A 13,069-nucleotide genomic window follows, 5' to 3' on the forward strand; every position below is an offset into this window, starting at 1 on the left:
ATGTCACAGTCATACAGCTTGGATATGAGGATATAAGGGGCTGTTCAGACTGAAAGCTTTCTTGTGCTAAAATAAGCTTAGACACAGTGCAACAAAGATTTCTTAAGATGGGTTTTTAAAAGAAGTTATTTTTAACTTGAAACAGCGTCCAAAAAAACATGGTACTCCTGCGTGATTGCAACGGTCCATGACTTCTGCCTAATGCATGGTTAATGGGTTTTTTTTTTTTATGTAACGCAGTCACAAGCCACCCAAAAAGCTTTTGAACTGTTAAGAGTTTGAGTCATCAGCAGGAAACTAATTGGTTGCAGAAAGCAGGAGAGAAAACCAGTCCAGAGTTGGTGGCCAATCCAAATCTGTAATCATGTTTTCTGTTGCCGGGTTCAAGGCTGATCCTCACATAGTTCCTGAATAATATCAACTTATGAAAGCAACCATCAGTGGGCACGGTATTGGCAATTAAAGACCCCCTCCAGTGAAAATCAAGTTTTTAACGTTGTTTACATGTCCATATGGTGTTTTTTTATATGCTAGAAGACATACCATGAGTGTAATCAGTAGTCAACACCATGGCTGAGCATTTTTGCCTTGGAACTGCAGTGTACCAAAGACAGTCTCAAAAACACGGATTCGGACAGCCAGGGTTTCAGACGTCACAAACCTAAGGAACCAGTCCCGTCAACTTGCGGGGTGGGGCTTTCCATATCAACAGCATACGCTACGGTGAAGCAAGGGGTATCAGGAGAAGCCAGGTGTAGCTACGTATCGATATTTTACAAGACATGTTCCAGAGCCTTCATGTATTACCAAAGGATCTGAAAATCCGAGATAAATGGGTGCAGTTTATTTGGAAAAATGTCCCAGCAAAACTTCCAGAGAAAACTCGGGTTTGCAGTAGTCATTTTACAGAGAACTGTTTTGAAAATTGTACCAAAAAAACAGATGGGTTTTGCCGCTAAACTTATATTGAAGCCCAACACGGTTCCATCAATTTATCTTGGGGACACAGCGAGTGTGAGCCAACATGTTGGTCAACCGGTAAGTTTCTTTTTCTTGTGTTCTATCCGTTGACTATGTCCAACAAATCTGCTGCGTGCTAGATAAAGTTAGCCAACGTTAGCATGCCAAGTTTCATGATGGTTCATGTCAAATGCTGACAGGAAATTTTATATGGCTTGGGTATGTTGACGAAGAAAGTTATGGCAAATGTTACTCAAAACATATACGTACTGTATATTCCGATGTTAGTTATGATGAACTATATGCCTTTCTCCAGAGACTTTCTATGGTGTTCAAAGCGTTTCTTCCAAACGGCACATCTGGATGTTTATCTTTACAAGGTGGCTAACTTGTCAGAGGTGGCGAACAGGAGCAAGGTTTGTCATTATTAGCTGTTTGATAACGTAGTCAAGCCGAAGGATCATGTTATCTATTACTGTTACGTAACTTACGTTTCTAATGTTGTAGAGAGCGATACATAAAATACATTACCATTGTGATACATCGACTTGAGGCAACCCTGTACAATTCGCGAATCAGTTTCCGGTTCGAACACATATTGCTGAATTACTCCAATATTACCACTTGCCATTGTGTAGCGTTTAGTACTTTTACAGTGAACAGAGTTGAAGGTGAGCAGGTAGCCCAAGCTGCAGGTGAGCGGTGCAGGGGTGAGTGGAGATGGAGGCGTGGACTAATTTGCATATTCATAGATCCACACATACTAAATGAGACAAAGGTGTAGAGCTATATCTAAGCCATTTTAAGGCATGAAGGGATTATTTTCATGGAAAAAACTTTTAAATATGCAATTTTGATTAACAAAATGAGTTTTTAGGGATTAAACCAGTGCTGGAGAGGTACTTTAAGTAAGACCAGCATCCACAAATATAGCAAAGCCACCCAGTTTGTCTTAGTGCCATAGTGGTTGATTTGATTGTGCGCAAAGGTCAGAGACTGGGTTGCGTCTTTCGCACTGCTTCATGGGAGTGGGTGGTCGCTGCAGAGCTCCTTTGCCATGACTCTCTAATTGGTGAATATTCTGATTAAAAAAATGTAGCATGGGATTTGATATCAACAAAGGGCAGTACATACTAGAGGTTGACCGATAGTGGATTTTGACAATACCTATAACTAAGGTGGTGGAAAAGGCAGATAACCGATTATTTGACCGAGTAGTTTTTTAAATCAATTTAAATATACTATGATGGGCATTGAGGCTACAAGAGACCAAAATTTATAAAATCCCAGATGCAGTTTATTGTATAACCAAAATAATAATTGGAAAAATAAAGTTTTGGTGCTTAAAGTGGGACTTTTAACTATAAAACAAGCCCAAAACACACAAGGCCACAGAGGAAACTGGCTGAAAACAACAACAACAACAACAACAACAACTAATCAGCCACTATTGGCATAGATTTTGGCAGGTAACTGATAGTTCCAAAAATCAACAATCGTCACCGATTAATCGGTTAAACCGATACATCGAACTACCTCCAGTACATTCTAGATTGAAACCAGGTGGTTAGAGAGGAAGGGCTAACATGTTTTTGATGTCAGCCAAAAAGTTTCAGAGGCGGAGCAGGTTATTACGTCGTGATAGTAAGTGTGCCCGCTCTCTTTTGATGCCTTCTCGGTTTCTGGAAGTGTTTTTTCCATAGGGATTTCATTTTCTTTTCATAGGGATTTACAAATTCTTCATAAAAGAGTTGTAAGCCATGAATCAAACCAACCAGCTCCGAGCTGAATCACAATGTAACACATTTTCATTTGAAGCAAAAAAGTTTGAAAATCGGGCAAAAAGTCAAAGGTATGAACTACAATCCCATGAAGCACTGCGATTAATGTAACCGAATTAAAAATGATGGAAAAAATAAAACTATAGATTTTATGTTGTCGATTAGAAGTAGTGAAACAATATCTAAAAATTGTATTGCAAAATATTTAAATATATAAGTAGATCGAGTTGGACTTGGTTGCATCTTTCGCATAGCGTCATGGAAGTGGGCGGTTGCTGCAGAGCTCGTTTGCTGCAACTCTCTGATTGGTGGATCTCTTAAGGATCATGGGTAGTGTAGTTCTTTACCAGGAACAGTATTTCACTATCAAACACAATTTTTCAAAAAATTAAGTAAAAAAAAAAAAAAAAAAAGGGGGACTGATGGCATCAACAGAAGCATATACTGTCGATTAACAGCTCACAGTAGGTCTGTCTTTAAAGGTTTATAAGTTATCGTTAAAAATCAGTTCATCAACAGAGAAAATGAACAAGATTGTATTTTTTCTGTAACCAGACTGATGCACTCTGCTTGCAGTCATGAGTTGTGCACAATAAGACCCATACCATGCATTAAGTAAATAGATGAACAGACAAGTAATATGAATAATTACTCCAACACTTACTGAAAATGCTGGATAAACAAAAAAAATCAAATGAAAATAAACTGAAAACAGTGGTTGATAAAATGACTGATTTCTTACTATGGGCCCCTGAAGGTTTGGGGCTCTGGAGCATGTGACCCTTGTGGCAATGCTGAGAATGCAACACACTATACTACATACATTGCTTAATGAATTGTATTGTGACATTTCAGAAAGCAATAATGCATAAGATCAAGTTTGTGTACGTAGAAGTGTTTGATTTCACATACTTGTCTTACATACAGGGCCATAGTCAGGCTGATTAGACTGGCGTCTGTCCTGAATCCTGGGTGGAAATATCAGTCTCCCACTTACTCATGTCCTGTAATGAGGACATATTTTCTGAATTACACAGGCCTCTGATTTTAGTTTATTATTGGAGAAGGCTCCAGCAAACATCATGTTTACATAAACGGTTTATATTTTCATGGGAAAAAAATTGCCATTTGTTATAAAATGTCCCTGTCCCTGCTCGAGTAATCCAGGGGTTTGGTGATATAACCTGCAGCTGGTGAGCTTTTCGATGTGATTAGATGATAGAAAGACAATTAAATGCCTGCCGATGACTGCGGAGATAAAAAGAGAAAATGATGGAAATCTTTGGTGTGCTTGTCTGTGATTGTAAAAATGAGCACAAATTGCTAATGCAAGCATTGTCGGAATATTATAGAGACTTGGGGGTGGGATATTTTTCTTGGGCCAGTAAGCAACCAGCTAGCAACTGTTCAGAACACCCTAAATGTAAAAAAATCTGGTTGTTCTTGTTATTACCTCTTAATGTTTTTCTCGATCTGTCCACAGGAGTCTTCAGCAGCTTCTGGAGTTTGAGGGAGATGTTGAGGAGACCTTCTGTCTGAACTTTGCAGTAAGTTGCCAGACACCAATGTAAACATAACTTCACAAAACTCATCAAGCCTTGAACATCCATCCAAGTAGAAGAATATGTCGCAACATTGATAACTGTAACTTATATATCATTGGTTCTCAACTTTTGCTTCACCAAGATTTTACATTGGACATCAACTGTTAGCAATGGTGCCATTGCTGATAATTTGATAAAGTTAAATATTCATTGCAAGAGGTAAAATACTATAAATAATAAAAATAAAATAATAATAATAAAGTAAAAAAATAAATAAAAAATGTTTGATTCTTAAACTTTTATTCACTAAGCAAACACAAGGAATAATATTAAATCATATTTATGTATTTTATATGTACCAATATAAAATATTTATTGCAATAAGTCAAATACAATAAATAAAAAATACAAATAATAATAATAATAATGGAAATAATAAAAAAATATAAAAAGTTAAAAAAATATATTGTTTCGATTATAAAACTGTTTTTCACCAAGTGAACACAAGGAAGAATATTTGATCATATGTATTTATATGTACCAATGTAAGTACTACAAATAATAAGAATAAAATAATAATGAAAAAATAAAGAAGTAAAATTCTACAACTGTTTTTCTCTAAGTTAACACAAGGAGGAATATTTTATATTTAGTACTAATATAAAATATTTATTGCAAGAAGTAAAATGCAATACATAATTAAATATCACTAAAAAAATGTAATAGAACATAAAGTAAATACATATTTTTAAATAAATATTTTTTTCTTCGATTCTATTAGTTTTTTAGTGAACACGAGGAACAATATTAGATCATGTTTATTTAAATGTACCAATATAAAATATTTATAGCAAGAAGTAAAATACAATAAATGATAATAAATAGAAATAATAATAATAATAATAAGCAAATAATATAAGTAAAAAATAAATAGTTTTGAATCACTGTTTTTCACAGAGTGAACACAAGAATATTAGATAATGTACTATAACATATTTATTGCAAGAAGTAAAATACAATAAATAATAACAAAATGCTAAGTAATAATAAAACAAAATAAAAAAATAAAGTTAAAAAATGTGTTTACATTCTAAAACAGTTTTTCACCAAGTTATCACAAAGAAGAATATTTGATCATTAGTACCAATGTAAAATACAATAGATAATTAAATAACACTAAAACAATAAAAATTACTATTAGTTTTTCATTGTGAATATGAGGAAGAATATTTGAACATATTTATTTATATGTACCAAAATAACAATACAAGTTAATGAACAGCAATATTTTTATTTTGTACGAAAACACTTAAAAACAGAAAATGGCACCCGTGACTTCCATAAACACTTATCAGCGATGACGCAAACAAATTGCTGAAATCAGCGTTTCAAAATGAAGGAAAAGATTCATTGAAAGGGACATTTCAAAAGAACTGATTTACAAAAATGAATCAGACAAAAATCCATAATCTGTCACTGTCTCCACAGATCACAAGAGATTATTATGGGATTACGGAGGTGAAAGAGCTGGTACAGGGAGGGAAAACCATCACTGTGGACAAGACGAACAGGTGTGATTCTGTGCAGTATCAAGTCAGTGGTGTCTCTTTCTAGGTCTGAAAGAGGTCAGGATGTTCCTGTATGTGCCCCACATTTTACTGTATGTGAGAGTAAGCGACTGTGTGTGTGTGTGTGTGTGTGTGTGTGTGTGTGTGTGTGTGGGTGGGTGGTATCAGAGTGCACAAGAGGGAGCGGAATTGCAAGATTACAGATGCTGTAAAAACAGATGGGACTTAAATGCGAATCCAGACAAAACAATGTGAATGCACACCTACTTGATGTATGTGTGGCCAAGTTTAAGGGTGCATTTCAGGAAAACAATGAAGTGGAGATCGGAAAGTGGGTTGAGAATGAAGTGAAATTATATACTGTATTTTATATTTATTCATTGCCGCCAAAGAGAAGCTATATAAACACAGTTTCCTAATGTCATCGTTTTTTAAATTATGAGGTTATGGAGAGCATTTTCGAAAGTCTCTGTTTTCAGTGAAGTCAAACACTGTTCCACTGTGGATGGTTTTTAAACTTCAACGGATTAGTGTGGACGGTGTCTTAGTCACTTTGACAAGAAGTCTGCTAAGAACATAAATGTAACATTCTATACAAAACTCTACAAGTAAATGTGTTTTTGTGTGTTCCTCTCTCAGGAAGGAGTTTGTTCAGGCATATCTGCAGTATGTGTTTAGTGACTCAGTTCAGGAGCAGTATTCAGCCTTTTCCAGCGGTTTCCTGAAGGTCTGTGGTGGGGAGATCCTTTCTCTCTTCCAGCCCTCTGAGCTCATGGCCATGGTGGTGGGCAACAACAATTACAACTGGGAGGAAATGGAGAAGGTGAGGCTCTTTATACATACAACGGTGGTTTTAATTTTTAAGCCACCGTAAATCAACACAATCATGAGTAATTGATGGTATATGCTTTGAATTTAGGCAAAGCCAACTTGAAGTAAGTTAAAAGAAATATCAGAATGCCAAAGAGTGCGATGTGGGGTTATACTTGGTAAACACAGATCCCATCCCACCCACTGAATACACACCCTTCACACCTATAGAATAATAATACACACACACATATATATATATATATATATATATATATATATATATATATATATATATATATATATATATATATATATATATATATATATATATATATACACACACACACAGTTGTGCTCAAAAGTTTGCATACCCTGACAGAAATTGTGACATTTTGGCGTTGATTTTGAAAATATGACTGATCATGTCTTTTATTTAAGGATGGTGATCATATGAACCCATTTATTATCACATAGTTGTTTGGCTCCTTTTTAAATCATAATGATAACAGAAATCACCCAAATGGCCCTGATCAAAAGTTTACATACCCTTGAATGTTTGGCCTTGTTACAGACACACAAGGTGACACACACAGGTTTAAATGGCAATTAAAGGTTAATTTCCCACACCTGTGGCTTTTTAAATTGCAATTAGTGTCTGTGTATAAATAGTCAATGAGTTTGTTAGCTCTCACGTGGATGCACTGAGCAGGCTAGATACTGAGCCATGGGGAGCAGAAAAGAACTGTCAAAAGACCTGCGTAACAAGGTAATGGAACTTTATAAAGATGGAAAAGGATATAAAAAGATATCCAAAGCCTTGAAAATGCCAGTCAGTACTGTTCAATCACTTATTAAGAAGTGGAAAATTCGGGGATCTCTTGATACCAAGCCAAGGTCAGGCAGACCAAGAAAGATTTCAGCCACAACTGCCAGAAGAATTGTTCGGGATACAAAGAAAAACCCACAGGTAACCTCAGGAGAAATACAGGCTGCTCTAGAAAAAGACAGTGTGGTTGTTTCAAGGAACACAATACTTGTTGATCCCTCTCCAAACATAGCACTTATGGTTGTGACCATAAAGCTCTATTTTGGTCTCGTCACTCCAAATTACAGTGTGCCAGAAGCTGTGAGGCGTGTCAAGGTGTTGTCAGGCATATTGTAACCGGGCTTTTTTGTGGCATTGGCGCAGTAAAGGCTTCTTTCTGGCAACTCGACCATGCAGCTCATTTTTGTTCAAGTATCGTCGTATTGTGCTCCTTGAAACAACCACACTGTCTTTTCACACACCGTGTGTGTCACCTTGTGTGTCTGTAACAAGGCCAAACATTCAAGGGTATGTAAACTTTTGATCAGGGCCATTTGGGTGATTTCTGTTATCATTATGATTTAAAAAGGAGCCAAACAACTATGTGATAATAAATGTCTTCATATGATCACTGTTCTTAAATAAAAGACAGTTTTTTTGCATGATCAGTCATATTTTAAAAATCAATGCCAAAATTTCACAATTTCTGCCAGGGTATGCAAACTTTTGAGCAGAACTGTATATTGATATAATGCCAATCTGTACTTTGATTTTTGATTGACCGCAGTCAATATTGTCAGCTAAACGAACCAGTTGCATTTGTTATGCCTTCCAAGACCTTTATATTTATTTTCTTTCTTCCAGAATGCCACATACAAGGGCGAGTTCTCTGCCTCCCACCCGACAGTGAGGATGTTCTGGGAGGTGTTTCATGACTTCCCTTTGGAGAAAAAGAAACAGTTTTTATGTAAGTCAGAGACAATCGCATGATTTCTAGTGGCATTGAATGCAGTGTTAATCTTTAGTTTTAATCATCATTTTTTTGTCTTTTGACCAACATGTCCTTTGAATTTAGTCAGTATTTCGTCATGTTCATTCATTTTAGTCAATTTTACTCTTGAAATGGCATATCATTTTAGTCGATGAAAATCACGTATTTTAGTTGGTGCTAATGTGCAAAATGACAAAAACGTGTCAAACTGTAATAGACCAAACTTTCTGTAAAAACATTTAATTATTTATACGTATATCAGACATATTAAAGATGAATTTGTTTAATATGTAAGATTAAACGACTGAGCCCCTTAAATAATTACATAATAAGAATATACTGAAGTGTTAACTGTACACTTCCTACGAAAACGAAGAACGAACGGGTGTGATGTCATTTTAAAAAACACACACCAAAAAAAATTTTGTGTTCGTTTTGGTGGTTTGTAATAACTTGCCAGGGTGAATTTTCAGGAAAACTTTGTACCGGCTGCTAGCTGGCATTGGTCCACATCATTGGTAGGTGTGTCCTACTTTGAGGCCGACAGCTATTTCCCCCTAAGTAATTTAAGATCAGTCAACATGAACACACCGGCGTGTAGTTATTAGCAAGATGGTGCAAATTAACCTACGAGACATTTTCTAAGAACATGTAATGTAATTTTTTTATTTTTTTTCCTGAAAGGAACCAAATCTACTCCAATACTCTTAAATGCCTATTTACTCGTGTGCATTCTTCAGCAAAAGCCATCTGCCCAAAGTAAGATATGCCTATCATCATTCATTTATCTGTATTCTACCCGTTAATTCTCTTTTATACACACATTTTTCCAGTAGGATCAGTGTCATCAAAAGTTACAAAAACAGAGTCTAATCAGCGCATGTTATGGCCATGTATAGCGTATTTCATAACGCTAATGCGCTATAATGCACAAGGTAAACCTGACAAATTACGTTATCTGCTGCATATATATTACTTTAAATTAGTGATTATATTACTGATCTTGTGTGAATTCTACTCATAGAATGAGGCATGATAACCCATTTTAATGTTATATTAGTTGATGTAGTCTTGTGCATCCTCATATTTAAATACTCCTCTAAACACCTCCCACAGCAGCATGGCTGGTGCAGAATGTTCACAAACAGTATGTCATTGCTCAGCTGTTTCAAACTTCTTTTTGGCTCTTGAGCAAGTTTTTATCAACATAAAAAGGAAAAAAAAATATTGACTTACATGTTGGTTAAAAAATTGCCCCAGTCCTTAAAGGAATATTCCGGATTCAATACAAGTTATGCTCAATCCTTAAACAATGCCCAACAATAGAAGCTTCAAAAGTGGGGTATAATCTTAAGGAATAATTCACCCAAAAATGAAAATTCTCTCATCATTTACTCGCCCTCATGCCATCCCAGATGTGTATGACTTTCTTTCATCTGCTGAACACAAACGAAGATTTTTAGAAGAATATTTCAGCTCTGTTGGTCCATACAATGCAAGTGAATGGGTGCCAATATTTTGAAGCTCCAAAATCCACATAAGGGCAACATAAAAGTACTCCAGACAAATCTGGTGTTTAAATCCATATCTTCAGAAGTGATATGATAGGCGTTGGTGAGAAATAGATCAATATTTAAGTCCTTTTTCCTTCACTTTCACTTTCTCCATCTGTTTCACATTTTTCGTGCATATCGCCCCCTACTGGGCAGGGAGGAGAATTTATAATAAAAAAAATGGCTTAAATATTGATCTGTTTCTCACCCACACATATCATATCATATGTCTGAACACATGGATTTAACCACTGGAGTCATATGGATTACTTTATTTTGCCTTTATTTGGAGCTTCAAAATTGTGGCACCCATTCACTTGCATTGTGAGGAGCTGAGATATTCTTTTAAAAATCTTCATTAGTGTTCTGCAGAAGAAAGAAAGTCATGAATATCTGGGATGCCAGAAGGGTGAGTAAATCACGAAATCATTTTAGTCTCTGGGTGAACACCCTTTAAGGTGCTCTATGGTCAAGGGTTCATATAAGTCCAAAAAAGCTAAATAAGCATGGCACTCTTAATACTAAAAAGCCTTTATCACATGGCTTAGTACAAAAAGCACTGTGCACGAGACGTAGCGGCATGCGGAAAAACAAAGTTTACGTTAGCTTTTAGAAATGCTTTGTTTCAATTTAAAGTCTTAAAAGATATTCAGTCTTGGTGTGAATAAGCCTTTACTGTTTACAAAAAAAGGTCTTTTGTGATAGCTTCTGCTGGTCATTTTTGTTTAAGCAAATCAATGTATATCAAATAATCAAATAATAAATGACAAATGCATATGTTAGAATGCAGACTGAATAGTTTTTATTTTTGTTCTGCCAGTGTTCCTGACAGGCAGTGACCGCATCCCTATCCACGGCATGGCCAGTTTACGCATAGTCATCCAATCAACCGCCGCGGAAGAGCACTACCTGCCTGTAGCTCACACTTGCTATAACATGCTGGACATGCCCTGCTACCAGACCAAAGAGACCCTACGGCACCGGCTCACACAGGCTGTGGAGCAGTATGAGGGCTTCAGTCTGGTCTGAGCGGGACTGGTGGGTAGCGAGGTAGGGCTGCAGAGGTCTGGAAGCTGGCCTGTAGGGATCTTGAGCATCTGCTTACACTGCACTTTAAACCTGTGGAGAAAAAGGAATGAAAGCTGTTCTCACATTTACCACAGAAGAGCACATACTGTATCTGATATGAGTAAATCTATTATTTTCCTATTATTTTGAGAGGGACTTCATTTGGTTGCGTCTTAAGATATGCACTATTTATCTTTGACTGTTTTTGTTATCAAAGTTTATATTTAAAAAAAAAAAAAAATCTTTATATATTTATAAATATCATTGATGTTTTTTAATCAAAACTGGTAGATTGCTCTGTTGTCAAGACCACGTAATTTTGCTGTTTTGACTTTCTGGGACGACGTAAACTAATTTAAGTAGAATGCCGAAATTCCCTCCTTTGCTCTCTATTGACCAGAGATGTGCGGTTAAAGGAATATTCCTGGTTCAATACAAGTTAAGCTCAATCGACAGCATTTGTGGCATAAGGTTGATTACCACAAAAATTAATTTCTTTTCTTTAAAAAAGCAAAAATCAAGGTTACAGTGAGGCACTTACAATGGAAGTGAATGGGGGGCAATTTTGGGGTCATTTAAAGGCAGAAATGTGAAGCTTATACTTTTATGAAAGCACTTTCATTAAGTCTTCTGTTAAAACGTGCATTATTTGAGCTGTAAAGTTGTTTAAATCGTCGTTTTTATGGTAGGTTTAGGATTTACAGCATTACGTCGTCATGGCAATGAAGCTGTGAAATTGGAAATAACTTTACAGATTAGCTCCGTTCTCTACCATTGTAAGTGCCTGACTGCAACCCAGATTTTTGCTTTTTTCGTTTTTTAAAGAAAAGGAGGGACGAGTCGAAACTTTATGAAGTAATCAACATTACGCCACAAATACAGTCGATTGTAACTTGTATTGAACCCAGAATATTCCTTTAGTATCCATCCAGAAAGAGATCTCCATCACAAGCCTCTCATCCAAATTGGGGGCTCGTCCAGGAAAAAAAAAAAAAAGTCCATCAGCACCAGACAGACGGTTTCAGACCTAACACACTAAAGGGTTTTAATGTAAGAACTAATCCCTTTTTTCGAAGCTTTACCCTTTCTGTTTGTGCTCAAATAATACAGATTATGCAGTTCCGCACTTTCTGAATTCTTTCTTACGTCTTTTTTCATTGATGTTCATTTTTAAGTCATTAGAAACACAATGTTTCTTCTTAATGATAGGCATGCATGAGCATGCCATACCCAGGGTTGACGCTGAAACTGCTTCTCGTAAAATGTTGCGTTATTTAATTGGGGGCATGTGCATGAGCGGCTTCGGTTGAGATTTTGTTGAAAAACGTGATCCAGCAATAACCTACTGGTTGATGTGTACTAGTTATGGGATTTTAAATATGTTTTAATCCAACAAATGTGAATATTCTAACAGTTGCATTATATATTTTTTTCCATTCAATCTGTTGTAGTTTTCGATTAAATCCCTCATTCTCTCAAAAAAGGTAATATCTTATATGCAGTAAAGGGGATTTTTTTTTCTTCATGTTTTGTTAATAAAAAGAGCATTGATGTTGGTTTGCCATTACAAATGGATCAGAGTGACTTGCCTATGGTTCCTCAGTCGTTACTGGTGTTTTGACAGAGAATGATACATGACGTCTATTGCACCGCAGTGATGTTGTTTGCTGAGGCCTGTGGTCAGGTGTTTTGCATCTAGCTGCATGAAATGTATTTGTTTGTACATGATGGAAAGACACGTAAAGAAGTGTTCCTGTTCAGCTTAATCCTTTCTTTCAATGTATGCAAACAAGGGCTTCTTAGTGGCTGATGCATTGTTATTTTAGTAAAGTATATTTACTTTTATAGCTTTCAAATGGAATATATTGTTTTATCTATTTTTTCTAGAACAATAAAATTAAAATTTCACCTCAGGTTATTGTTGTACTTTTTAAAGTTCACAAAATAAAAATCACAGATCCCCTTTTTGATTCAGATTAAGTAATC

The 13,069-nt window shown here is 35.9% G+C and overlaps 1 protein-coding gene across 3 annotated transcripts in view; it reads left to right on the forward strand.

Moving 5' to 3' along the window:
* The window catches only part of LOC127444704 (probable E3 ubiquitin-protein ligase HERC3), a 38,878-nt gene extending 25,882 nt beyond the window's left edge, over nucleotides 1–12,996 (forward strand). The window contains exons 21-26 of one of the 3 annotated variants that reach the window (XR_007897874.1): nucleotides 4,225–4,288; nucleotides 5,774–5,856; nucleotides 6,493–6,676; nucleotides 6,773–6,842; nucleotides 8,336–8,438; nucleotides 10,836–10,881. Coding sequence is in view for 1 of the 3 variants with exons in the window: in XM_051704250.1 (XP_051560210.1) it covers nucleotides 4,225–4,288; nucleotides 5,774–5,856; nucleotides 6,493–6,676; nucleotides 8,336–8,438; nucleotides 10,836–11,044 (643 nt within the window). In the remaining 2 variants the exon portion in view is untranslated. Of the gene's footprint in view, nucleotides 1–4,224; nucleotides 4,289–5,773; nucleotides 5,857–6,492; nucleotides 6,677–6,772; nucleotides 6,843–8,335; nucleotides 8,439–10,835 lie in introns of those variants that run through there. The other 2 variants (XM_051704250.1, XR_007897875.1) reach the window with 2 other exon arrangements.
* Nucleotides 12,997–13,069: the final 73 nt, after the last annotated feature.

This window comes from Myxocyprinus asiaticus, chromosome 8 (genome assembly GCF_019703515.2).
Source record: "Myxocyprinus asiaticus isolate MX2 ecotype Aquarium Trade chromosome 8, UBuf_Myxa_2, whole genome shotgun sequence".
NCBI classification, from domain to species: Eukaryota; Metazoa; Chordata; class Actinopteri; order Cypriniformes; family Catostomidae; genus Myxocyprinus; species Myxocyprinus asiaticus.